The sequence below is a fragment of the Bos indicus genome, chromosome 14, assembly GCF_029378745.1.
Source record: "Bos indicus isolate NIAB-ARS_2022 breed Sahiwal x Tharparkar chromosome 14, NIAB-ARS_B.indTharparkar_mat_pri_1.0, whole genome shotgun sequence".
Taxonomy (NCBI): Eukaryota; Metazoa; Chordata; class Mammalia; order Artiodactyla; family Bovidae; genus Bos; species Bos indicus.
This window is the reverse complement of record NC_091773.1, coordinates 21,371,550-21,399,047: the sequence shown is the minus strand read 5'-3', so window position 1 is coordinate 21,399,047 and position 27,498 is coordinate 21,371,550. Positions and strand designations below refer to the sequence as shown.

Genomic DNA, 27,498 nt, shown 5'->3' with positions numbered 1-27,498 from the left:
ACTGCGTGCGTGCTCACTCAGTCGTGTCTGACTCTTTGCAACCCCTTGGACTGTAGCCCATTAGGCTCCTCTGCCCATGGGATTCGCCAGGCGAAAATACTGGAGAGGGTTGCCATTTCCTTCTTCAAGGGATATTCCTGACCCAGGGGTTGAACCTGGGTCTCCTGCATCGCAGGCAGTTTCTTTACCACTGAGCCACCTGGAAACCATATCTGGGAGCTGTGCAATATGAGATGCTAATATTTTGGTGCTTTAACATTTTCACACTTTCATGTAAGTATTTAATCTTTCCAACAGCCTTGTCAAAGAGGATCTTGTCTGGCGAGTATCACTAGTCTCATTTTTATAGATGCAGGAATTGAGACTCAGAGTTACTTCCTTGTCCTGAGTCTTGTTTTCTTTCCTGTGAAATGATCTGCAGTCTTCAAGAACAAAGGGCTTGATGTAAGAATAGATCTTGAACTCAAAGCCTTTTCTGTCTCCTAAGCAAGTTGGGTAACCCCTTTCCTTGGAAGTAATACTGTTACATAGAGTTTTGAGTTAACGTACATAAAAATGCTAAAGCTTAATACACAGTAAGTGCTCAGCTAATGACAGTTGCGCTAATGATAAAGATAATAATGTTTTAGGAGTCACATACTACTTTTCAAAGATTATGGAACCTCACGCGGTGGCTCAGTGGTAAAGAACCACCTGCCAATGCAGGAGACATGGGTTCAATCCCTGGGTTGGGAAGATCCCCTGGAGTAGGAATTTCCAGTATTCTTGCCTGGGAAATTCCATGGACAGAGGAGCCTGGTGGGCTACAGTTCATGGGGTCCCAAAGAGTTGGACATGACTTAGAAGCTAAACAGTAACAGGAGTCACATGCTATTCAGAGATTATGAGACCTTACATAGCAGTAGTGTCCATTTAAATGAGAGGCCAGGCCTGGGAGCAGTCTCATATCATCAGTATTGTGTGGGTGGAGTCAGAAGTGAAAGGAGAGAGCGCCTTGGAGGAGCCAGGAGAGCGGTGGTTCTGGAGCCACATCAGGTCTACATGGTCATGTGTAAAATAGCAAATTTGAGTCATCTGGTCAACAAGAAACGAGAAATTGCTACAGCGAAAGGGAAAGACAGAATTCTACACTGTGGAGCATGTGTCCTGCATGCGTTAGTCCCTGAGGTTTTCCTAACATACTGTTGTCACTGATGTTTTTGGTAATGATCTGGGACCATCAAGAAATGTTGACTTATATTGGATATTTTCAAAGATTGTGGAACTGTCACACCGTAGGAAGACTTTGATCAATTTATTTTACTCTTTGAAGCTTAAAGAACTATCTTTCAGTTATCTGTAGCATTAGTTCTTTTGGCTGTCTGTGGTGTTAGAGAAAATGAATTTTACTAAATTTGAATATGTACATTTTATTTGATTCTTAATCAAATAAAGAGTATAGTTGATAGTAAGGTTCATGGTCAGTGTTAAGGTAAACGCCAGGAGTTTAGACCTTCATAAATATGTTTGATTCTGGGCCTTTTTCTCACTTAGTTCAAAGCTTATTTATAAAGTTCGGTGTCTGCTTGCTTCTTTTTATATACATTAATTGCTCTGTTGTGCAGAGTGTTATTAAAATCAAGTCCTGCTCCTAATTGTCTTAATATCCTTTTTGCTCACGCATCTTTCCATTCATTTTTAGTGGTAACACACAAAGCACCACCTGCAGGGCAGTGTGTTCTTAAAAGCGTGCTCCCTCTTGCGGCCAACCTGGGTCATACTGCATTCAAGTTGGACAGTTTTGAATCTGCTGCAAATATCCTGAAAGGTACCAGCAACTGAGAAAAGGTGCCAACTCTTACATATGGGGTCTTACTCATGCTGCCCTTACTTTCTGTCAGCACTCAGAATCTGTGTAGTGGCTTCCCACTGTCCTAAAAGCAAGGTCAGGAATGAAGCAGATTGGTGCCCTAAGTGGTTTTAAGCTTGAGCACAGTTTTTCCCAATGGTATAATATATTAGGAATGCTAAAGTTTTTTTTGTGATAATGCTCAAGGCTTAGGGCTGGGCATACATTGTCTTTTATAAGAAAAAAATGATACATGGCTTAAGAATAACCAAAGCAAAACATTGATGGTTTTATTTGTTGTAGTATTTACAGTTAGTACATCAAGTGGAATTTCAGGGTCACCTTTAAAGTCCTCGTGCAGTTATTGTGTGGTATAGTTGTTATTGTTGCAGAGGGCTTTAGATTGTCTTCACATGATCATGCCTTATACTTAAGTGAATTCCAAGTTCTGTAAAGGAACATGAGCAAATCTCTTGCCACTGATTATACTGTGATCTCTTGTTTCTTTTCCTGTGTCTTGGGTGAGTAATAGGTGGGAATGGATTCAGTCCCCAAGTGTACAGATTTAATTCCCCATGGATCAGCATTCTACTATAGAGTTTGGGTGGTATGGCAGACAGGTAATGCCTCCTTCCCCAAGATGTTCTTATGTTAATTCCTGAGCCCTGTCGCAATGTATTGGTCATCCTGTATGGCCAAGGGGAATTAAGGTTGCTGATTAGCTGACTTTAAGATGGGGAGAGTATCCTATATTACTCTGATGGGTCCAGTGTAATCACAGGGTTCCTTAAAAGTGGAAGGAGGAGGCACAGTGAGCACTCAGCTTGATGGGGCTGCTTGGAAGACAGTGGAAAGGGCCATAAGCCAAAGAAAGCAGGCAGACAGCAGAGAAGTTGTTGTGGTGCCTCCTTGATCAAGTCACCAGCAATCTGCTCTCTGGGGTACCAGGCAGAGATGTTCACTGAGAGCTGTTTCACCAGAGGCCGCTTTCCACCAGATGCCCATGGGGGCTGCTGAGGGAACTGGGTGCAGGGACCCCTGCTGAGCTGGGGAGCCTGCCAAGAGATGACCAGACTGTCCAAGGTCAGGAGTCCGCAAGAGGAGTGAGGCAGAAAGTTAGGGTGAGGAGCGGAGAGGAACAGGAGAGCGTGAGAAGGAAGCATTATTTGTGGGGCCTGTTTGGTTTGGGAAGAGAGTGGTCCTGACAGGTGTCAGCAAACTGACCCATGGGTTAAACTGGGCCAGCAGTTACGTGTAGCCTGCAAACTAAGAATCATGTTTACATTTTTAAATGGTTGGAAAAAAAAAAACAGAAAAAGAGTAATATTTTATGATGTGAAAATTGTATGTAGGTTTCAAGTGTCCATAAATCAACCTTCTGGAACACAGCCACCCTGTTTAACTTATAAGCTGGTTGTGGCTGCTTTGCTCTGGAAGCGCAGTTCAGAAGCTGTGATGGAAACCGTGGCCTGCAAATCCTAAAATATGTGCAGACTGACCTTTTATAGGAGTTCAAGGCCTGAAGGTTAAGTACAGTGGTGGAAGGGTCAGTGATTCGATACAAAACATGCTTGGAGAATGAGATGAGGACCTGGAGGGGCAGTGGGAGCAGCTCCTCAGAGATTCCGACAGTGCAGTTGTTGGGGCTTTAGAGTTTGAACAGTTGTGAGGGTGCCCAGGATGATGGTTAGGTCTGGCAACAGAGGACCTGCAGCTCAGATGCCAGAGTCCTTGCTGATGACGGGGCCTGGACCCTGAGGGCCCTCAGTGTGGATGGGGAGGTCGACAGAGTGAAAAGCAGTCATTGCCAATCTTCTAGGCCTTCATAAACAAGGTGTGTGTGTGTGTGTGTGTGTACACATAAATACTGTAAATTCATATCATGTGTTCACATTGATTCCTCCAGTTCCATCCAGCTCACCAGATATACCCTCATGGTGTGTATGTTGAGAACTTTATATGTAGCTCATTGTTTACTCTTCACAACTTGATGATGTGGTTATTTTTCCCATTTTATAGACAGGGAAACTGAAGACCACAGGTTAAACAATTGGCCTGAGACGCATGGTCAGTAAATGACATCAGATGCTTTGTTTCCCTCTGATGTGATCTTTCTTTGGAACCAAAAGTCCAAAAGGCAGGAAGAGGAGGAAATGAGAGGTTGAGGAGAGGGAAGGAGAGCTGAATTGAACATCTTTTCAGCTAAGAGAATGGGAAGTTCTTCTGAGTGAGGGGTCAAGAACCTGTGGGCCAGCTGTTGTGTTTCAGAAAGGTTCATGGCTTGATAGACTGGATTTGAGTTGTGGCTCAGCCCCTGCCATCTGTGAGCTTGTCTCGTGGTCTCTGAGCTCTGTCCTCCTCAGTAAAATAAAATTGGTGCCTCTTCATAGGTATGCTGAAGATATAAACTCCAGTGCTTAGTAGGTAGTAGGTGCATAGGAAATTGCCCATGTGTATGTTACCACTGCTAAAACAAGGGTAGGGTTTGTATTACCATTGATGTAAAGTTAAGTGAATGTTCTCAGCAGTGTTTGGCATGGAGTAGTGAAGCCTAGCTTATCCTCTTCTTTTTCTATATTCCCTGAAACCTATTTGTCATGATTGAAAAAGGATTTCCCCTGTGCGGTTGCCTCCGTACTCGAAGCAACCTTGGTCCATAGCTCCCATGACAAGATCCTTGAGGGCCCAAAAAAGAAAGGTCCTTTGTTCATGCCCTCAGATAGTGTGTTCTGCTTTGTGTGGGTCACTCATCTTCTTCCCCCAAAGCTGGGAGCTCTCTGTCCCCACCTCTGCAGAGAGAGGAGCACACAGGAGCTGCCATTGGCTGCTTGCCACTGAGCCAGGAGGAGAGGGAGGAGTCATTGTTCAGTCTGTTCTCTTCCCCTTTCACGACATCTGTCTGCCATCTGCTTGCTTCCCACCTCCTTTGACTTGTCTTTAACCTTCTGTAAAACATCCCTGAGCTGCCTGAAAGACATCAAAATATTAAACTGCGTCACCAGTAGTTCTTCCCCTCAACCCAAATACATTCCAGTCGCAGATCTGATTTTGAAAGAATAGCAAGCAACCTTTGGAGCACTTACAAATCATGTCAGGTGAGCTTCTGTGAATGTGCCCTCTGTTCTTCCATGCCAGACACATCCTAGAGAGAAAAGGCTGCGGGGTGAGATGTGTTCTAGGAGTATAGGCGACTGCTTCCTTAAACTATTCAGTCCTTTATTCTACATTTTGTCCCTTTCTGCCTTCATCCTTTCTTCTTGTTCTCAGAGTCCTTATTTTGCTTTTATGTTTAATGTAGGACTTGAACACCCCTAAAACTTTTTTTCTGTGTTACAGAAAATGGCAGAAGGGAAGCAGAAAAAATTGTGATTGAAGTAACAGAAACGCTGAGACAAGAATACTCATTCCTAGATAACTAAAACTCAGTTGTGTTCAAATGCAGGTTTAACCGATGCCCAACTAGCAGAGAAGTCAGAGCCCTGGGGAACCTTAGGAATCAGAGAATTTAGCCTCTTCATTTCACAGGTGAGGAAATGATGTCCTGGAGGGATACCTAGAGCCATACAGCAAAGTTGTCACTGGGGTCAAGGCTGGACCTTGGTCTCTTAACTTGTGTTTGGTACTTTGCATGATTGAGATGGAATTACCTCAGAATTAAATGGCAAACACATCCCATGATGTACTGCTGTAATGGGTTTTTAAACTACTGTTTTCTTTACTCATAAATGAACTGTATTTCAAGTTAGGGGATTATGGTTGAATTATCAAAATATTCACTACAGATTTAACTTGCAGACTCTTCATATGTACATTGATTCTGATCAATTTACAATCTCTTGCTCCATAGTCAGGGGATTGGCTACTTGGATGCATCTATCTGGTGGCATATCATGGCCTTGGATTTTGCAAGTATTTTTGATGGCATGAATAAATAATTAAGACGTATCAAGTGAAAGTCTGAAATTTATATATATACAGTATAATACTAACATTGTGTTAAAAAAACAAGAATATTCGTGCCTAGAGAGTAAATAATAGTGGCTCTTTGAAGGTTAGGATTATCAGTAATCTTTATTTTACTTGGTTTTCAAGTTTTCTGTGAATTTGTATACTACTATTATAATCAAATCAGTGAATATTATAAAATGGAATTTATAATAATTATGCATATAATTTATATGTAATATAGGATTCATTTTTCACTTTTTTCAGAAAAATGTATATGATAAATGACATCTTTGAAGCTCTGTGATGTAAATTATTTATATTATGACCTTTTTCTGTTCCTTGATTTTTCTGCTGTATACTTTTATTTAGTGTATTTTTATTCCTTAGGAAATTATTGTCTGTGTGTCTCTATTGTACTTCATCTGGTCTAAATAAATCAATACTGCTCTCTTTATTTTTACCTTGTCAGTTTTGTTCACATAACGCATGCACACAGTTGAGAAGGTTAAGTGATACTACAGGCCTTGACGACAGCACAGCAGCTCCCGGCTCCACCTGTCCCTACTCAGGAGACTGACACCAGAGGGGATGGGACGGCATGGAGCCGCCACAGAGCACGGGAATGCTGCCTCCACGGTGCACACTGAGATACTTGTGCAGCGTAGACCGCTCTTACTCTCCATTGCAGATAAAGGGTTAGCTCCCATTCCCCTTGACATCTCTACTCTCATTCGCCCCGGGTGGTTAAACGACTATTCAGATTAAATAAGGAATTATGTTTGCACTGGTGCTACTACGTAAATACTAAATATTGTCTTCCACAGACCAAATAACGAGTTCCCATTCTAAAGGTCCTTTTGTTTTCTGGTGGGTATTGGTTTTCCCTTAACATCCTGTTTTAGTCCCTCAGTGTGCCCTGTCTGTCTCTGAGCCTTCCCTGGCAGTCTGAGGCCCAGGCTCTGTGTCCTGGGGCCTGCCAGCTTGCCTAGATCCCGGGTTCTTCTGGCCTCAGCAGCACTGCTGTCTTCCCCAGGCTCAGCTCTGCGGTGCTGTGTATAGTGCCTTGAGTGGGCATGTGGCCCCCATCTCTTCTACATCCCGACACCTTTCCTTCCTTCTGCTGTCTGTGCTTCTCCAGGCAACTCTTCTGATTCTTCATTCCACCTGTATCTGGGCTGGGTGCCCTGTAACATCCTTGTGTAACTTCTGTGCTCATCTCATTTTGGAATTGTTTATGCCAGTTGTTTTCCACATGTGGTCTGGAGTCCTTGAGGTCTTCTGAGAGCTTTTTAAGGGCCTGAGAAGTCTGTCCTGGGTTTTCTACTGTAACCTCTGAAAACACCTACTGTTCTGCAAAGCAACTGGGCTTGTGGGAAGCACAGCTTTGGGTGTAACATTCAAAGCCTGTGCAGCCAGCTGTACCAGCAGAAACAACAATCTCAATAAAATTTCTAGTGCAGCTAAGTCTCTGCTGGGGTCTGTACCTGGCTTTAGTCAATCAGTCCTCCACAGTCGTAACCCCAGTGATCATGGTCCTGCTTTAACCGTGCTTTGACATTTTGACATTTGACCTGCTTTGACATTCAGGCCCTGAATACCATTTTACGTGGAGACAGATGTCATTTTTATTTATTAAAATTAAAAAATCTGAACCTGGTTATAGCCTTCATTAGTCTGTTTTACAGAGAAGGCAATGGCACCCCACTCCAATACTCTTGCCTGGAAAATCCCATGGACAGAGGAGCCTGTTGGGCTGCAGTCCATGGGGTCGCTAAGAGTCAGACATGACTGAGTGACTTCACTTTCTCTTTTCACTTGCATGCACTGGAGAAGGAAATGGCAACCCACTCCAGTGTTCTTGCCTGGAGAATCCCAGGGACGGGGGAGCCTGGTGGGCTGCCGTCTATGGGGTCGCACAGAGTCGGACACGACTGAAGTGACTTAGCAGCAGCAGCAGTCTGTTTTAATTCATGGAAAATGTCTTAGTGTTTTTTCATCTGTATGCACAGTCCCCCGGATCACTTGAAGACACTGTCTCATTGTCTTACAGGAAGGTACTCTATTCTCAGCTTTTTGTTGAAAGTTTTCATAAGCTGCTGAGGTGTGGCTCTAAAGTGTGGAAGTTTGTCCCTTCCTGTCACTTCAGAACATGCACATATATTGTGACCACCACACCTTCATCTTTATCTCCATGTCATTACTCTGTTGACTGTGAGCTCATTTGTGTGTTGGGATTCTGCCTGCAATGCAGGAGACCTAGGTTCAATCCCTGGGTTGGGAAGATCCCCGGGAAAAGGAAATGGCAACCTACTTCAGTATTCTTGCCCGAAGAATTCCATGAACAGAAGAGCCTGGCGGGCTACAGTCCACAGAGACAGTCCACAGGCAAAGAGTTGGACATGACTGAGCAACTAAGTAACTTTTATTTGTGTTAAAGAAACATGCATCCTAGCAGGTTGTACCTTATATTCCGGGAAGCCTTTCCTGACTTCCTCCTGCATTACCCTTTGAGCTTTCTGTTCAGATCTGTTTGTCTTTCCTACCAGACTAGAGGGAAAGGAGTCAGGGAAGTCTGCTTCCACAGGGTGTGGTGCACCTGGGTGACGAGGTCGTGTTCTCTCTAGCCTTCTGAGTGCCTGTGTCTAAGGCCTGTAGCGGTAGATCTGAAACACAGATGCCCTGCACTTTCTAAATGGAGATGTAATTTCCCATGTTAATACTTGACTTACTGTCACCTGAAAGGGCTTCCCTAGTGGCTCAGACAGTAAAGTGTCTGCCTGCAGTGCTGGAGACCCGGGTTTGATCCCTGGCTCGGGAAGATGCCCTGCAGAAGGAAGTGGCACGCCACTCCAGTACTTGTGCCTGGAAAATCCCATGGACAGAGGACCTGGTAGGCTACCTTCCATGGGGTCGCGACGAGTCGGACATGACTGAGCGACTTAAGTTACTTACTGTCACCTGTAGTAGATGTTCCTAAGCTGCAGTAGACTCAGGGGCCTCTGGGAATTCAGGAGCCTTCTGAAATTGTATGCAAAACTTCCAGTTTGTTCATTTTTTAGTAGAGAGAGGGGAGTTTATGGTCAGACTCTCAGAGGGGGGAAGTAGGAGAAGACGAGGGGCTCAGGCAGTGGGGCAGCCTGCTGGTGCGGGACCCTGCTCCTCTCACTGCTTCTCTCTTCTCCAGTTCCTGGCCAGAGTGTGCGTCAGAACGCTTGTTTTTGGCCATGGCTATTGCATTTCTCACTTTCCCCCTTACCTGATTTATTAATTCAGAATTTAATTGATATATGAGTTTGCTTATTAACTTGTTGAATAAAGCTTAAATTGTGTATTCAGTATTGAAATTCTTATTTTAACAAGTTGTACTTATGTTTCCATTCAATTATGCTGAGTTTGTTAAAGAAGTTGTTGTACTCATGTGTGTATAACTTACGTTCTAGTGCTTAAACTATTAAAAGTTGTTAACAAAGTTTGTGGTCTCATCGTGACAGAATTTACCAAAGAAAATCTTAAGAGTTGTATATGTATATATATATGTATGTGTATATATATATATAGATTTAAATACACACACATTTTAAATATGTGAGTCTCTTTTTAAGTTCCATTTTGTATTCAGTGATTAGGTAATATGTTCTTCTGTTAACATTTTGAATTTATGTGGTGTGTTTAGGAATTGTTACTGGATTGTTTAGGAATTTTAAATGAAGTAACACGTGCATATTTATCTAGGCTTTCCACACTCTGTAGAAGTCCATGTGACTCAGTGATGACGAGCATGGTTTCTGAAGTCTAGACCAGCAGGGACCTCACCCCAGCAGCATCACCTTCCAGAGCAGCATTGTCCTCTATGGCAGCCACTGGTCACGTGGGGCTGTTCAGCACTTGGAGTATGGCTGGTGTGACTGGCTGGATTTTTAGGTGTATTTAATTTTAATCAGCCTATGTCTAGGCAGCCCTGTGTGAACTGTGGCTGCTATACTGGGCCTCACAAGATGAGGTGACTTGACTCTTCTGTGTCCCAGGTTTCCTCTCTGGAGGATGAGATCACACTTAAGCTACCCTTTGTGGTGGTTTTAAGAATAAATACTATAAGGAGCTTAACTCTGTGCCTGGAAGAGACTATGTCCTTGAGAAGTGGTCGTTAGTTATAATTACTATTATATATTTAATAAACTAGAATTACTTTTCTTTTGAGCATTCATTTAAACCTGTTTATTTTTATTCTTCCCTTTCAGGATTAATTTATTTTTGGAAATCAAGTGCAATATTAAAAGGAAAACAAAACCACACTACATTATTGGAAGCCATTTCTGCTAATTTTATTACAGTTTAAAATTTATGGTTTGATTTGAATACTATCATGGGAGGAGCTGTGAGTGCTGGGGAAGATAATGATGACTTAATTGATAACTTAAAAGAAGCCCAGTATATCCGCACTGAAAGAGTGGAGCAAGCCTTCAGAGCGATTGATCGCGGAGATTACTATTTGGAAGGCTACCGAGACAATGCGTACAAAGACTTAGCCTGGAAGCATGGCAACATACACTTGTCAGCACCTTGCATTTATTCTGAAGTTATGGAAGCATTGAAACTTCAACCAGGATTGTCTTTTCTTAACCTGGGAAGTGGAACCGGATATTTAAGTACAATGGTGGGCTTAATTTTAGGTAATTTTATTTTTGTAAAATTCTTTTTTAAAAAGTAAGCTGAGTTTGTACTGCTGTTTCTGATTTACAGGGTTTATAACTTTGTATACAGCATATGTTTGAATGCTCAAAGTAGTTCCTTCCTTCCTTAAGGTCAGAGTAGTCATCTTTTCTTATTTTCAGCCCTGACCCCCATAGTTAACTTTGCTTTCAGTGCTAGACGTGAAAAGTTCTTGGAACTGTTTTTGATCCTCCAACCACTGTCTGTACTGTAACAACTGAGCAGTTGGCAGGTGAGAGGCTCCAGAGCATCTTGTAGCCTACTTGAGGTCAAGCATCCTGACAGCGGCTGGGAGAGTTTGGTGGGCCCTGGTGTCCTGTGCTGAAAGGGGTGGTGCTGTACTTGTTAGGGATCTAGAACTCTGTGGGGGGCGGAAGATGTGGCACTGCTGGGGCAAAGCACAGGACGCAGGGCGGAGAAGAGGGGGAAGAGTGTGGGTTGTTAATGTGTCCGCCAAGCGTTATTTCTGAAGCAAGGGAACAGCAGTAATCAGAAGGGACAGATAGCACTGCCTTCACAAAGCTTCCTGGTACTCACGATGAAGGCTTGGCATTGCTGAAAGCACTTGACACGGTCTAGTAACTTGTTAAGTGTTCCCAGTAACCATGTGAAGTGTGTATTGTCATGGTTCCTGTGTGTTTAAACTGAGTCACTGAAGTTCAGTGACTTGCCTGTGGTCCCATAGCTAGGAGACGAGAGCTGTGAAGTTGAGCCTGTGTGTGGACAAAGCATGCCAGGGGAGACACTGCTGAAAGGCATGGTGACCTCGGGCGGAGGATGGACAACCACAGCTCACAGCTCCCTTTGGTGTTTGCTGGGCACCACCACGTGACAGGCATCAAGGTGCAACACCAAGGCCCATGTGACACAGACTTGCCCTGGGGTTTGCAGACTAGACTGGCGGGGGTGGAGAGACAGGAAGTGAGCGGTTCTTATCCCATGTGATGTTTCCTGTGGCTGAGGTGTCGTCCCAGGTTACAGGGTCGAGGCTGTGGCTTACAGTTCACTCTGGAGTGCGGGGGAATCATTGGAGGACTTTAGAGAAATGACTGTGATCCCCCTGTGACTAAGCAGTCCTGATTTTTTTTGATTATCCTAGTGTCAATATTAGTAATGTCCTTTTTGTTGCCAAAGTGTCCCAGTTTGGACAGTAAATTATGTGCTCACATCGTATAGCTTCAGGCGTTTTCAAGCCTGAAATCCCATTGCTCCGTGCTGGCTGTCTCTACACTTTTTCTCCCAGTCATGGAGCCTGCAGTTGTTTCACTTAAAAGAAGCCTGTTTATCTCACTACGGAGTCAGTTCCTGATACGTAGTAACTGGTCAGAAAGGTGACATTATTCATTTTTGCCCAGAGAGAAGTTAAGCAGTTTGCATTTACATTTGGTGATCTCTGTGATTCTGAGATAGCATTTTCATCAGGTTGGGATTCCAAGAAATCCAACTCTTGTATCATGAGAGCCTCTAGAAAAGGGATCCAGGATTTGAGAGGATCTCCAAATCCAAGGAGCAGAGTGGAGTGGTAGAGAGAGCTTCTTCCCAAAGTGGGCTTGCTGTCCTTGAGTCAGTGTGCTTCTTTACCAGCTCTGGCCACTAGGGCTCGAGTCCAGCCTCAGATAAGTGTTCTGCTCCTCCAGCTGGTTAGCTGGCTCCTGATGCAGGCGGGAGTTTAGCCAAAGGCCTGGCGGAGAGAAAAGGAATCACAGTTAGCAGCCTTGCTGACTCAATCCATTCCCTAGTCCTGGTCCCTAAGAAATGGGCTTCCTGGGGCTAGCTGCTTTTGTGGGCCATCCGCCAACTTTATTGACTTTTTTTTTTAATTGGAGGGAAATTGCTTTACAACGTTTTTTTGGTCTTTGCAGTACAACAGCATGAATCAGCCATAATTGTACACATATCCCCTCCCTCTTGAGCTTTCCACACCTCATCTCAGCCCTCTAGGTCATCACAGAGCGCCAGGCTGGGCTCACTGTGTTATTCAGCAGCTTCCCGCTAGCTGTCTGTTTTACATATGGTAGTGTGTGTATGTCAGTGCCTCTTTTCTTAATTTGTCCCACCCTCTCCTTCCCCTGCTATGTCCACAAGTCCATTCTCTGTGTTTGCATCTCCATTCCTGTCCTGCAAATAGGTTCATCAGTACTGTTTTTCTAGATTTCATGTATATGCGTTAATTTATTGTGTCTGGAATGTTTCCTCCTCCAACCTGAAGGCAGTGTGGAAATACAGACCCTTGTGTGGCAGTCCATAGGGAGGACATCTCCTCCTGCTCCCAGGCTCCAGGGAGTCACAAGTGTTCAGTCACAGGCATGACCACCCTTACTGGATATTGTTCGGGGATTCATCTGTGTGTGTTCCTGCAGTCAGGATCAAGGTATAATTTCTCTCCTTTTGATGAGGAAAGTATTTGATGAGAAAGATAAAAACTTTTTAAAAGGAAAGAAAGAACAGAGCCTGTAAAACTGTGATTACAGTTAATCTTGCATCTCTCCAGCTTCTGAGAAGCTAATCATTTTTCTGCTGCTCCCCTTGTTTGGTTTGTGTTTCTTGAGCATTTAATTAAATCGAGGGGACACATCCACAGAAATCCCTTAGCACTCACTCCAGAGGAGGGTGCTTACATGCTCCCTGTAATTATTTGAGTGTGGTGCCTCAGGCTGGGTCCTGGTGCTTCCCATGACCTTGTCTTATTAAGTTCTGATAGCACCCTGGCACTCAGCACTGCCCTTCAGTCACAAGACGAGGGTGACAGGTGCTCCCTGGTAACAGCAGCTCTCATCCAGGGACGTGCTGGTGTAATCTGGGGGTCCAGGCTAAGGCGGGGAGAGTGGGGGTCTGTGGAGGAGGCCTCTTGGGGAATCTACCTTGCAGTCTTGAGAGCTCTTGTTCAGTGAGAGGAGTTAGGTTTATCCTCACTTCAGGAGATTTCTCATGATTAAAGTATACTTGAAGCAGTTATTCATAAATGGAATTTATTTTTGCCCCACACAGAGAAGGTGGATGATTCCAAGTTCTAAATTGTACCTCATTTCAGATAACTTGTTTAGTTTCCAGTTGAAGATACATTCATATTCTAAGAGTCTTCCTATGAAGAACTGTCACAGAGAATCTAGTCCTTCATTGATGAAGGTAATCCATTTTGAGAGCCCTTCCATCACCCCGTGAAGATTCCCTCCCCCAGCCCCTGGCAGCCGCTTGCCTCTTTGCTGTCTCTAGGTTTTCCTTTTCTGTGCAGTTCATGTCAGTGGGATCGTGTAGCATATGATCTTTCTGTATGCTTGCTTTCCCTGAGTGTTAGATTTTCAGGGTTCACCCGTGCTGTGACATGTATCATTGCTCCATTCCTCTTGGTGGCTGAGCAACACTGTGTTGTGTGGGTAGACCGCATTTTGTTTGTTCTTTCACCACTTGATGCCTGTTTTGAATGATGCTGATGTGAACATTCATGTGTAAGACTTGGTGGAGACATCCATTTTCATTTCTCTCAGGTGGATTCCTAGGAGTGAGATTGCTGGACTGTATGGTAAGTTTGTGTTTAACTTTTTAAGAACTTGCCAAACTTTTCTGGAGTGGCTGCACCATTTTCTATTCCCACCAACAATGTATGAGGTTCCAGTTTCTCCATATCTTCACTGGTAGTGTTTTGTTTTATTTTAAATAGCATCTTCGTGGGCATAACATGGTATCTTGTGGTTTAAACTTGTACCTCCCTGATGACTAATGATGTGGAGCGTTATGTTCCTATGATTTTTGGTCATTCCTCTATCTTCTTTGGTGAAATGTCTATTCAGCTGTTTGCTCCATTTTTAAATTACATTGTTGGCATCCTTATTATTAATGAGTTGTAAGTGTTCTTTTAAGTACAAGCCCTTTTTCAGAAGTATGATTTTCAAATCTCTCTTCATTTCCTTTTAAGCACCCCTTTAGAAAACTCTCATGCCTCCCTTGAGGCCCGAGAGTGAGGGAGATCCAGAGTCTCCTTTCCCCTATCCCTTTTTTTCTGGACAGAACACAGTTCTGCAGGTTTCCATGGTTCTCTCTAAGGCAGATTTTCTTCTCTGCATTAAGCCAAACTTCAGTTTTCCCTCTATCTTTTTACCCTACTTTTTTTTTTTTTAAGGAATTACAGACTATTCTTGGTATGTGCTTTATTTTGGGCTGTGAGTAAATCTATTTTGAAAAGAACCCTTTCCTTTAGGCTACTAAGATTTTCTGAAATCAGTAAAGCTCCTTACCATTTAAACTGTTTGTTCTTAGTCCTAGTTGGGCTTCTGTGTATTTTTTTTCTGTCCATATACCCTGAAGGAAAAGGCAACCCACTCCAGTATTCTTGCCTGGAGAATCCGATGGACAGAGGAACCTGGCGGGCTACAGTCCATGGGGTCGCAAGAGTCGGACACGACTGAGTGACTTTGACTTGACTGACCCTGTATCAGGGACTTCCCAGGTGGCTCAGTGATGAAGAATCCGCCTGCCAGTGCAGCAGCTGCAGGAGACTCAGGTTTGGTCCCTGGTTTGGGCAGATACCCTGGAGGAGGAAATAGCAACCCATTCTTGTATTCTGCCTGTGGGAAATCCCATGGATGTAGGAGCCTGGTGTGCTGTATAGTCCATAGGATTGCAGGGAGATGGGCATGACTGAGCATACACACACATGTACAAGTTTTAGAAATTTTGCAAATTTTACAGTAATTTGAGTATATTTCCCTATTAGAGGTTGAAAGGCAGTTCCTTCAGTGCTGTGAAGGGTGTCAGGTGGATCTCTTGGCATTGTGAGGCATCTTGAGTTTTTACTTTCAGGCTTAACTCTCCAATCTGCATTATCTGTCAGCTGAGCACAGTTGAGCTGTATTTGTGAATTTGCTTCCTTTCTGAAGTGTGTCTGTAACCCTCACATCAGTATTCATCACTGGTGCATGTGTTCTGGGAGAGGGGACGGAGTGAGTTGCTCTCTGGACATGGTGCCCCTGGGCCAGGTCAGGGGTGCAGTCCTGCTCATGTCTCAGGGCAGTGGCCAGAGGATGCACTCACAGCATGGTGCAAACAACTCTGGTGCTGGGCCAGTTTCTTCTGGAGCTCATTTCTTTCATAAAAGAAAACAGACTCTTCTAGGGTGAGTTCTTAGGACTGAACATTGTTGTCTGTTTGAGGTAGGTATATATGTGTAGTATATGCACACTCTTCCCTTGAAGCTATTTGCATATTGTTTTTCTGGACTTTATAGAACATAAACTACCACAAATAATGAGTACTGACTGGATGCTTCAGAAAATGACTAAACCTTTCTCAGTTTGTGTATCTATATGAAATAATTTGTGAATCTCCAGTTTCCGGTGAGGCACTACTCTGGAGCGGGCTCCGTGGCCTCAGCTCTCTCCTCAGTCTTTCCTGGGCTGAGATGTGCTGGACTAGCGCCCATGTGAGCGGCTTACCTATGTCGCAGGGCTGCGCCTGCACTGGCCTTCACACCCTGTGTGGGCGGCTCCTGCAGCATCAGCCTGGCCACCATCCCATGCCTTCTGCCTGCAAAGATTCTTTTGATGGATTTCACTCCTCTTTGCGTTTCCTTTATAGACACTTACTTTAGCCTGTTGTGGAAGCTTCTTTGCCTTCAGCCTGTGGTGAAGGGCGGCTCCTCTTCTGTCTTCAGGTTACCTCCACGTGCAGAGGATTCACAGGTTTCCAGCACCAGGTCTCTCTGCGGAGCTGTGGACACTGCATCTTCCAAGCTGACCAACAAACTGGATACTTGATTTTCCTGTGCTTACTGCATATCTCTTCTTCAGTGTGCACGAGATTCTGAAAGTTCAACCTGTCTCCACCTCGAGTGACCCTTCCTCACCCTAGCCACACACCAGAGCAGTTGAGGTTGGCTTCTGCCACCTGTGTATCTATTGGTGACTCAAGGCAGAAACCTGAACACCACTCTCTCTTCTCTCTAATTATATTTGGTGGAATAGGCAATACGTTCACTGAGTTAAATAATCCAAAAGAATCAAAAGGCATACTTTTAAAGATTTTCCTTACCTGCCTCTCCTCCACTTTGTCTGGTTGCCCTCCCCACTTGAAGAACAGCGTATGGAGCCCTGGGAACACCTCCGCTTCTGCACAGACTCAATTTAATGTTTATGGGGATGATGGTTGACTTGAAATCAGAAGAATATTCTTAGGTACATGAAGGAAAATATGAATTGCATTTTAGAAGATTTCTAGCAAGCTGCTAAAATTAATAAATTTATTTTGAATGGAATATACTTTTCTGTGTAAGATGTACTTCTGTACAATGCCTCATTCTGTGATGAAATAGATGTGACACTTGGTTTTTTGCCAGTATACTTATAAAGACATGAAAAATACACATTTTTATGCTTTGTATAGATGATTGGCCTCAGTCTTACTTGTAAACCTTTTAAAATTTGGGACCATAGCTCCCTTTATGTACATTTATCTTTCTTCAAAGAGTATTTGTTATGTGTGCCTTTGTGCGAGCTGCTGAGCATACAGCTGTGCAGAAGACATCCCACATATCGTGCGTGTTATTTCTGAACCAGCAGCAGGAGCATTGAGTCAGTTTTGTTGGCTGTTCTTCATTTAGGTCAGGAAATAGTTGTTGAGTATCGATGTGTCTTGGTTACTTGTGACTTGATCACATGTATTGGCCCTGGAGTGTCTTTTGCAGGTGAATACACAGTGCAGCGAAAGAGCTGATGAAATGGCTTCCAGGGGAAGAGGACTGATACCGAACGCTGTTTACATTGCCTTTTAAACCATGTTCTGTTATGTTATAGTTGAGCACACCTTCTCAGTTTACTGACTTTGCTTTGGTGTAATGTTCCAGTGTAGACATGTGAGTTGCAGTTGTAAATTACTCAGCCACGTTAGACTTGGTGGGTATTATCAGCCCACTGGGTGGAGGTATCTAAAGCAGCTGGTTCTGACATCTGTTCTTGATAGTTTGACATTTTAGGAATGCATTTTACTTTGGGCCTTGAGCCTTTGGTCCATAATTGTTTAAACCAACCTTTTCAGATTTTGTTAAACATATTTTTCAGATTTGGGTGGTGTTTAGTCACTAAGTCACGTCCAACTCTTTTGTGATCCCACGGACTGTAGCCCGCCAGGCTCCTCTGTCCATGGAAAGAATATTGGAGCGGGTTGCCATTTTCTCCTCCACGGGATCTTCCTGACCCAGGGATTGACCCAGGATCCCGACCCTGCAGTGGCAGGTGGATTCTTTACTGCTGAGCCACGTGGGGAACCAGCGCTTCATTCCATAAGCTGAGGGAAGCCCACAGGACTGGAACTTCCTCTTTAATTGCAAAACTTGCCTCACAAGGCCAATGACAAATCTAGAGAGCAGGTTTCTAGTCTTAGGTGTGCCCTGCTAGCCAAAGAATTTGAAGCTTTAACGTGGTAAGATTGAGTAAACGTTCGACAGTGCTTTTTTAACGTCATATAATCAAATGGAGAAACCATAGGAAAATAGGTGTATCTTAGTAAGTTTCTCTTAATTTGGTTGTGATTCCTTAATCTTTGGCTGATTCATTTTCTTCCCCATTCCTTTGTCTCCCTTTGTACTGCTTTGTCTTTTTGCAGTACACTGGCAGGGTGTTCTCAGAAAGAGACCTGCTCATGTCTGCTCTCCACCTGTTATTACTGTCTCTGAATCCTTATAAAGTTACTCCTGAATCTTCCCAAAGATGCCCGGAATTAGTAACGAAGTATCACTGCAGTTTATTTAAGGGTGTTTTTCCATATATAGTTGACCTTCCATATCCAGGGTTTGAGGATTCATCTGCCAAGCAAAACTTGAATTTATCGCATGCTGGCAACTGTATACATAGCATTTACATTGTATTTACAACTGTATGCATAACATTCACATTTACATTGTATTGGGTATTGAGTAGTTGAGACAGTTAGGGGAGGATGTACAGATGTGCAGGTCATATATGCAAATACTCCTCCCATTTATACAAGGGACCTGTGTGTCCACAGTCCGTAGATTTTGGTATTTTCAGGGTCTGGTCCTAGAGTCAGCCCCCCACCATTCTCCCCCAATCCCCATATACCGAAGGATGACTGTATGTTTTAATTCTTGCTGAGAAACTTTTCACTAGTTTCCTAGAAACCAAATAACTGGTTCACTTACTCCCTCTTGTGGTAAATACTTAGTTTTATCCTGATGCTTTTATTTGTGGTTGTTAATCTCTCTCTTTTTTTGTGTGTGTGGTGGTTATCTCTCTATGTCATTTTACCCAAGAGAGCACAGATCTGATAGTCCAAAGAGATTTAAACACACATTTAGTTTGGGCACTGCAGTAATGAGGGGAGTGTTGATAGTGTGATCACACAGATGCCCGTTAGGGTCACCTGCAGTGCCTGGGCCTCTCCCTGAGGGACTCCCTGCCTCTGTTCACAGTTTAAATCAGAATAAATTTAATCTACTTTTACATTTAATTTAAAAATTCTCAGGTTATTCTAATGTGCAGTCAGGGTAGACAACCACTTATAAACAGGCTGCGGTTTTGGTGCTGTGATTAACATAGTATTCGCAAAGAGAGCATGCTTGAATTTTTGGTGATTTGTAGCTGTCTTGTATTTTATGGTATGAAAGACTCTGACATCATTTAGTGATTTCCCACAGACCCATTTCACACAGTAGAAAGGACCTCACGGGGAACGTGACTGGTCTGACTGCAGCTGTAGGAGCCAGAGTTGGAAACTGAGGCACTGGCCTTGAATCCGCTGTGTCTCCCCCTGCACCCCCCGGCCCCCTCCACCTGCCCCAGTGACTGAGTAAGTGCATCTTTAGGGCTCCTCTAGTCACGTACCGTGTGCTGTGAAGTGGTCTTGCTAAGGCTGTTCCACAGATTAGCTCTCCACAAAGGACGGAGGGCACAGCGTCCTCGGCTCATGCTGCTCTCAGGTTCCCACGCCTGCCAGGGCAGCCTTCCACCTGCACACTACACTCTGTCACCTTTCTGGTACTTCAGAGAGGAGAGGAGTAAGGGGTATATAGATGAGAAATGGAGGTGTTGATAGACTCCTGATAGCTAGACATAATAATCGGTGACCTTTATGTATAAGTTCTGATTATTGACTAACTGGAAAGTGATAAATAAGCTAATTCAAGTACCACAAAAGAAAAACATTCTCTAGAGCTTATTATTATATTGACATTGTATTGTATTTGTTACTGCTCTTAGTAAATGAACTTTTGCCAGCCTTAAAAATAATTTCTAATATAGGGTATCTAGGTTTTTCTAATAATTGTATGTCTTAATAAATGTTGACTTCTGTGTAAGTTTCTCTTTCAATACTTAGCTATTAAAGATAGTGGTCAACTGTTAGTACTTTGATTTTTTTTTAAATAATTGTATGACAGGGTTTTTAAAGTTAAAAAAAATTGTATGACAGAAATTAAACATTTATTATTTCTAGAAAGATCTCTTCCCATTGGCACATACAGAGTAACGTTGGAATCTGCTCAGTGCAGTCAGATTCATGCTAACATCACGTTAGATGATGTTAGGAAATCTTAGGCTTTGCTTTTGTGTGCCTTTTTCATTTTCTCCAGTGACAGCTTATATCTTTCTGTTAGAATTATTTTGTATTATTTATCCATTTCTTTGAAAATAGTGTACTTAAAAAAAAAATCTCTGAGTAGCACATCACTTTTTGGTTGAAAAAGTTGTGCATGCCTGTGTTGACACACTTTAGACAACAGGGTGTAATGGTGGAAATGCCTCTTCCCACCCAGACCTCTTCGTCCCCTTCCTTGGAAGCAGCTGCATATTTTTCAGTTTTCTATGTTCTATTTTTCTGTTCTGTTTAATACAGGTGTCAAATGAACTGTAATAAAAAGCATCACATACACTTCTATCATATCCTCGATGTGTTCTACTTGTATATCACATTCTAAATAAATGAGATGTTGGTGACATTGCCATATAAGTTCTGCCTTCTATTAGTGCATTCTTTTCAGTATATTAATTACTGTTTAATTTATTAGTGATAATAAAGATATACCTCCATGTTGTTTTAAAATTAAACAAGTCCATCCATTAAATCATCAGTGGTGTTTGTATCAGAATTAATAATAGTATGTACATTTATCTGTCAAATCCATTGTATGTTAATGAAATTGTCTTTATTTTGTGTCAAGGTGATGTGAAAAAGTCTTAAATTTTCTTAGCAAACTTTAAGCCTTATTTCTAAAAGTTGCCACTTTGTTCTTAGATATTATATGAGCAGAAAGCAAGAAAAGGAAAATGAGACCAGAGCTGTCTTAAGTGACAGAGTATGTAGTCCCTTTTGGTCCAGAGCACTCAAGTTGACTCCCTCTGCTAGTAAAGCAGTTTGAAATACTGAATAGCAGCCTAGACTTCTACATTCTTTACTTGACACCTTTCTTAGAGTGCTTATTCATTCAGTTCTATTGGAAACTTCAACCCTAGAAATATTGGCCTTTTAGTGATCTCTCATCCATACAACTAGATTCTTAATAGTTAATGAAAATATAAAAGTCTCTTAATGTTTTACGTTCAGTGGATTGCTATAAAAGGGTAAGAGAAAAATTAGATTTCCTAGAGCAATATTTTCCTTACTATGTTTATAATGTTAAGTAATTGTAGTGTAATTTGAGGTTTTTAAATGAGGAAAACTTTGTTCATCATCATTATTCATCATTGACTCAATGGACATGAATTTGAGCAAACTCTGGGAGGTGGTGAAGGACACGGAAGCCTGGTGTGCTATAGTCCATGGGTCGCAAAGAGTCGGACACGACTGAGTGACCGAACAACAACAAGACAAAACTTTATTCAGGGTTTCTTAGCCTTTTTTGTTTCCTTAGGGAAGTCCAAGTTTTCACACTACTCAAGACTGAATACTAAATTAAAAAGTGACATCACTGTATGTACTTCTCTGTTTAATTTTTTTTTGCCATTTTCATTTATTTTTTGAAAAAAAGAAAATTCTAAGTTTTGTCTATTTGTCTTTGTTAATAATAAGGAATTATAAGAGATCTTAAATAATATTGAATGGATGCTCTAATTTGCAGATAAAGGCTAATGGTTTGATGAAACAAAAACCGAGAAGTGAAAAGATTACATTGATCAGAATAACTTAAAAAAAAGTATAAAAGCAGCAAAGGAATTTAATGCTGTTATGTGGTATGATGGATCAAGTACCTTTTTACTTAATCTTTTCATCTAAATACATTTTTCAAGTAGCATCAGTTTTTTTTTTTTTTTTCAAAGCAAATCAGTAGAAATATAGTAGGTTTATCTGCTTTCGACTTGAAGATGGTTTCCGAACATTTGGTTTAATTTTTGTCATTCGGTAATTCCTAGATTACAAGCTGGTATTTTCATACCCTTCCTGTACATTCAAAAATGTTCATTTGAATGTAAATGTGATTTTTTGGTTATTTTAAAGTTCTTCGAGGTCCGTAGCACTCCCATATATGTTGTGTTTTTAATGGCATTCAGTAGGGGCACATTCAGGTAGTTCCAAAGATATGTACCAGATTACCAAAAAATAACACCCATGCACCAACCACCGCCCCCCCCCCCCCACCCCCACACACTTTTTTCTGGGAGACCAGTTGCAAAGTAAGATAAAAATTTAACTAAAATTTGGAAAAAGAAATGTAGAGTGAAAAACCCGATTGGCTCAGTGTCAGAAGAAGTCTGGGAGGAGCGAGGTGACTAGGTGAGATAGTGTGTCACTGTCAGGGGGTCGCAGGGCAGGCAGGAAACACAGTCACCTTAGGAAATAGGAATCCAGGTGGTCATGTTCTCGGCCAGGACCAGGGTTGGGGAAGGAGCCATCCCGGGACTGTCCCCCCTGCTCCTCATTCCTGGATGGTCACCCATCCTTGGCTGTGTACAGGAAGAAATACCAAGTAAGAAGTCAGAAGTGCACTGGAACAGGAGCGTCTACCAGGTTTGCCCAGTGGCCACACTCCCCTGGACCCTGGGAGCTCCAGGGACAGAGGGTGTGGTCTCAGCCCTGGAAGAATTTACTGGGCAATGGGTGCACACCTGTGTCAGCCCATGGATTCAGACATTTGAGAGTTAACAAAGCTTTTTAACAGGTGATAAATAATGGTAAATTATGATGGCTAAATGGAAAACAATGGCAAATGACTTAAACTTCATATAGAAATGTGATTATTTCTTTGCTGATATTGTCCTGACAGATAAACTATACTCCTGAGAGAACTCTTTATGACTGACTTTTTTAAAGCAATGTAAATATATTTCCATATAGCTTTATAAATCTGTGGCCAGCAGATACATTTTGAGTTCTCTTTAAATGCTCCTATGATAGATAAATGAACAAATTAAAAGAGCTCTGTAAAGGCATTCTTAATGTTTATAAATGCTGCTGCTACAATTGCAGGTCCTTTTGGAATAAATCATGGGATTGAACTTCATTCAGATGTGGTGGAATATGCCAAGGAAAAACTGGAGAGCTTCATCAAAAATAGTGATAGCTTTGATAAGTAAGTATTCATATCTATGGTTTTGCTTTGAAAGCACTTGATAAGTAGATAGAGTGACGTGTGTGTTCCTCACTACTGTTAGTTCATTGATCCTGGCTTGATTGAGTGCAGCAAAAATCAGCACGCTATAAAATGCAAGAGGAAAGTAAGTTAGAAAACTATGTTCTAATTCTTACTCTGTGTAAACATACAGTAGATTACAAGTAAATAACTTTTAGGTTTTAATTATATGCTGTTGTCAATTTATTAGTAGGGTGTTGTTCCATTCATTAATGTCACACAGGTACCTTTTCTGAAGATAGAAGTTAAAGATGTTCCTGGCCATAGAATCTTTGGCAACTGTGTTTATACCTTTGGGGATAGTAATTTAATATGAGCGATACCTCTTAGCATATGGAGGACTTTTTTTTAAAAACATAAAGTTACTTAATAATATAGCTAAATGAAATTATCATAGAAATATATCACTATGTCCTTTGAGAAATCTGTTTCTAAAACCATTGTTCTGAACTATTTCCCTTGGGAAAAATACTGCACAGGCGTTGGTCCTTGCAGGAAAGTCTGTTTGGTGTGTCATGTCCCTAAATTCAGCAAGCAGTGATGGTAATGTGGATAGTACTGTGAAGCTGAAAAATTTAGATGGCATTTTTCTCTCAGCTAGTCATATTTTCAGAGAAGGGCTAACAAAGGATGAGAATTGAGCTTAAAACTTAGTCCCTTTACATGACAGAGCTTTGGTCCAGAGTTCTGGTCCAGAGTTCCAACCCAGCTTGTTGGGTGTGAGCCTCCCTCACTCGGCTCTGATCTGGCCATGGCCGTGGCCATAGAGGTGAGAGATCTACGAGTGGGCAGGGGTCTGAGCTGAAGGTTGTCTTCTGAGTTCAGGCATCTCCTGGCATGTCTCCCCCATTTGCCTCCCTCCTCTGCCTCCCACACCCTGGCAGTGGCACTTGGTGGGCTGAGGAACTTAAGCCTGTGCTGCAGCTTCAGTCCTCAGTACAGAGGGAGGGCTGGGGTGTGTGGGAGAGGTGTCCAGACCTGAGACCAGCGAGCCGGGAGAGTGCACATGCTGGGGTTTGGGTTTGTTCTGTAATCAGTCCGTTGAGTTTGAGCAGGTCACTGGAATCTTCTGTACCAGTTTGCTGAACACTGTCCTTTTATCTTATTCTGTCTTAATAAATAGTTAACCTTTAATTCACATTTTTGAATCATTTTTCAAGCGCTTACCATGTTGGTTCATATTCTGTTTCCATTTCCAAGAAAAACATACTGTTTGGCAGAAATAAAATGGATTTTAGTCCAAGTTACTTTGTAAGAAATTGAGATTCAATTGTAGTACGCTTTGTGTCTTCATCATTTCTGTTTGTCTTATAATTAGTGGTATGGTAATTGCTAAAAATGTGGGCATGGGTATTTTCATATTGTTTATTAGAACTGTGGAATTTTGTGGAATTTATTGAATTTCTATTGTAAGTATTTGTTTTGGTGTTGAAACTTAATTATACATATAAGACCATTTGAATACAATTAAACTTAGCAAATATGAAAGTAATATTAGTAAAAGCATATATTTAAGGTTTATCTTAATATATTAGATAATAATACATTTCAGGTAGTAACACATAAAGGCACAGATAATTCACTTTTGGGTCATTAATCAGGCAGAACAAGCTCAAGGAAGAACTTTGAATCATGGAAGCACCTCTACAGTATCTATGGAGACAAGTCTTGCTGACAAGGGCATGGTCCTGGCAAACAGTAAAACATGTCATTCTTTAAAGTCTTTCTTTTGCTTTAAATTAATTTATTTCAATTGGAGAGTAATTACTTTATAATATCCTGATGGTTTTTGCCATACATCATCATGAATTGGCCACAGGTATACATATGTCCCCCCAATCCTGAATCCCCCTCTCTCTTTCCTCCCCACCTATCCCTCCGGGTTGTCCCAGAGCGCTGGCTTTCTGTGTCGATGTAATTTAAATATTGAATAATCTAGAACACAGTTAAGTTTGAAGGCTACATGTGTTTAAGTGTCTCAAGTTTAAAAAAATTGTCTAAAATTGTTTTCATGTAATCATGAGACACCAAATGTCCTTCAGTTGTATTTCTTGAGTGTTGTTGTTAGACTGTGTTGTACAGGTTTGTTATTCTTAAAATGGTGAATCATCTCAAATATGGTGATATGACTGACCTAAATGTTTCTTCATAATTTTTAATGGTCTTATTATTTTAGTTAAAATAATCAGGCTTTATAATATGGTTGTTTCTGAAATGTTACTTTTAAAACAGATTCTTCTGTTAACAGACTATTCTTAAAAAAACAGTCCTGGAAATGTTACCTATTTTGGTTTTCAGGTAGCTTCTGAAATAGTAGTTGTGTACTTCAGATTATAAAGGTATCTTGCTTACCAAGGTAGCAGGTACTGGCAAATGCTTCGTTTTGCATAAAGTCATGACTTGGTTGGAAGTTAAGTAGTCAAAGCTGATGGGTCATTTAATGGACTCCTTTTGGGGTCATTTATCATTTGATTTTGGTTATAGAAATGATAAAGATGTAGCAATTTTCTTCCTGTCTTTATGTTTTGATGATTTCTTTGCGATTTTTCTTGGTGTTTGTGGAGAATATTTCTATTTACTTTCAGTTTTTAAATTTGAAAAACTTGCCATGCAAAGTGACTTTAAAAATTATATTCCTAAGCAGTTTTACTATATTTAGTTGTTTACAGATCATCAAAATACTTGTTTTAATTAATAAAATATAAAGTAACTCAGGAAACAAAATTGCTATTTATGTATCCCTTAGGACTTAGGACCAGGCCACCTTGATTGTGTGTAACAGGAAGAAAATAGAAAGCGAAAACCTAATATTTATCCAGTATTATTTATCCTCTTGGTTTGGATCTTACCAGTTCCTTTTTCAAAAGTATTATATCACTTATGATTTAAACTGTATCTTTGAAGTTCTCTTATATGTATCAGAGATCATAATAAACTCCCAAATATAGTAGGTAAGAATAGAGTCAATAAACTACTCAACATAAGAATGTATAATGTAAGATAATAAATTTAAAAAAAAGTGCAGGTGTGTGTTTTTGTGTATGCTTTATAAAGGAGCCTTGGTTCCTGAGTCTTGAAGGTACTATTTCTTCTTTCAGAAAAAAATATCCTTAATACAGTGTTAATACTCGTAAACTTTGTTTCTGTGTCTTAGTTCTGTATCAGCAAACGCGAAGATTTGGTGAGGCTACTGTGAGTTTACTGTGCTCCGAGGCGAGAGAGAAGGCAGGTTCTTCAGTGTGGTTTCTGCCTGTGCTCTGCCTCCGATGTTCCCAGACTCACTGACCTGCCCTTAGGAACTGACGCTTGATTTCACAGGTTCTCTAAAACACTGGCAAGCGTCTGAAGGAGCAGATAGTAAATATTTCTGGTGTCTTGGGCTAGGTGGTCTTTGTGGCAGTACACAGCCTTCCTCAGGTGCTCTGAGCAGGTGTGGGTGAGGGGTTCCGTCCACTTCATTGGAGCAAGTGCAGGTCGCATGCAACCTGTTGTCCGCAGCGTGCTGACCTGGTCTGCTCTTCACACGCGTTCTCCAGGACGTCCTTACTTTAGCCCATTTCTGTTGTAAAGTCTTCCAGCCCCAGGTTTATAGTCCCTTGGGTATCTGGCTTTCATAGGGGAAGGCCAGATCATCTGAATCAGTTTTGTGCATGTACCATAAGCGAAACAGTCTCTCCAGCTGTGTTTACTTGGAAGAGGAGGTCAGATAAAAGGAGCCTGGATTATACCCTGTAAGTTATTTGTGAGTTGATAATTGGCATAGCATTTATTCACAACTGCATGTATGTGTTTGTGTAATGTGTGTAAATGTGCATGCAGCTGACCTGACTCCTTGGAGGGCATGCTTTGGGGTGAGCTGTTTTCCTGTGAGACAATAGGTCCTGTCTCCTCCCCCCTCCAAGGACACTGTACCTTGTTTTGGAAATGCTGTCCTGCCAGAAGCCACATGAGTGCAGCTTTGTCTGCTTTATTGAAGATTTTCATTCTGTTTGCATGGAGGACCATTGTTTCCTGTAGTTTGTTGTATAAATGAGTCACAATGTGAGTACTGAAGACAGTAATGAAATTATGAAAATGACAGCAGCTAATGTGTGTCGTCTGCACCATTCTCAGCTGTACCCACAGTCCTGGAGGCAGTGTTGGTGTCCATGTTTCCCAGATGGGAGGACAGGACCAGACAGGCCGTAACTTCAGCCAGGCCTGTCTTGTTGTTTAGTTCTGATTTAGCTATAATGATATAAAAACGGATATATTCTAATGTTCTTCCCAACAGTAAGATTGCCAATGAATTACAGTCTAGCAGCTTAGCTCCAGATAACAGAGGTTGAAGCGGCACCTTTATTTTTGTCATTTGTTTTTCTCTAGGTTAGAATTTAGGGAGTGCTCTTAGCCTGGTTAAATGCATGATAACCTTTTTATCACAGAGGACACCTGCCCTGTT

General features: G+C 41.8%; 1 protein-coding gene across 7 annotated transcripts in view; it reads left to right on the top strand.

Moving 5' to 3' along the window:
* The window catches only part of PCMTD1 (protein-L-isoaspartate (D-aspartate) O-methyltransferase domain containing 1), a 48,729-nt gene that overhangs the window by 8,702 nt on the left and 12,529 nt on the right, over positions 1-27,498 (top strand). For 2 of the 7 annotated variants that reach the window (XM_019973514.2, XM_019973513.2), the window contains exons 2-3: positions 5,271-5,353; positions 22,895-22,997. Coding sequence is in view for 4 of the 7 variants with exons in the window: in XM_070802528.1 (XP_070658629.1) it covers positions 10,140-10,446; positions 22,895-22,997 (410 nt within the window). In the remaining 3 variants the exon portion in view is untranslated. The other 5 variants (XM_070802528.1, XM_070802527.1, XM_019973510.2 and 2 more) reach the window with 5 other exon arrangements.